The sequence below is a fragment of the Arachis ipaensis genome, chromosome B03 (genome assembly GCF_000816755.2).
Source record: "Arachis ipaensis cultivar K30076 chromosome B03, Araip1.1, whole genome shotgun sequence".
NCBI lineage: Eukaryota > Viridiplantae > Streptophyta > Magnoliopsida > Fabales > Fabaceae > Arachis > Arachis ipaensis.
In genome coordinates this window covers 4,529,686-4,530,335 of record NC_029787.2, presented here as the reverse complement: position 1 = coordinate 4,530,335, position 650 = coordinate 4,529,686, and the positions used below count along the sequence as shown (strand labels likewise).

General features: G+C 34.2%; 1 protein-coding gene across 1 annotated transcript in view; it reads left to right on the top strand.

Annotated features, from left to right (window-relative positions):
- The window catches only part of LOC107629113 (inner membrane protein PPF-1, chloroplastic), a gene marked incomplete in the record, with an annotated part of 4,441 nt that continues 4,256 nt past the window's right edge, over positions 466-650 (top strand). The window contains 1 exon segment of the mRNA XM_016331814.2: positions 466-650. Within this exon segment, the coding sequence (XP_016187300.1) occupies positions 568-650 (83 nt within the window).

Here is a 650-nt window from a genome sequence, read left to right as displayed (position 1 = left end):
GCACACACACGTACATCCGTTCCTGGATCCAGTGATTATTTATTGATTGTATTTAAATAAAAAAATATATGCTAGTCGGTTTAAATTTGTGTATTTGACGTGTCTTGAGCAAATATATGAACATATTTCTTATCAAAATTACAAATATATTAAAATATATTAAAATTTTGATAACAAACATTATATTGATACCTTTTCAATAAAAATATTAAAAACTTAAGATTTAAATCCGTAGGAAAATCTAAGGAAAACTACCATTAGTTGACGTATCTACCAACCCTTAATGATAGTACGTGTCATTCACTGGCTGGCCCAATTACAAAAAGAAAATCAATCACTACCCATTGCGATTTCTGCTGATCTGCTGGTGCGTATTTCATTTCGCATTTTCGCTCGCACAATAAAGAATAAAATAATTATTATTTATTTATTTTTTAAAAAAATACGGATAATTGGGAAATATTCTTTCATCTCAATATTTCTCTTCATCTCAAATCGGAGTCTATCATGAGAAGCTGAGAAAGTAGTGTCTCTCAGAAGCTCAAAGCTTCTCATCAATAATCCTCCATGGCTAAGACACTCATCTCCTCTCCCTCCTTCATCGGAACTCCACTCCCCTCCCTCCACCGCCACCGCTTCCCCCACCGCCC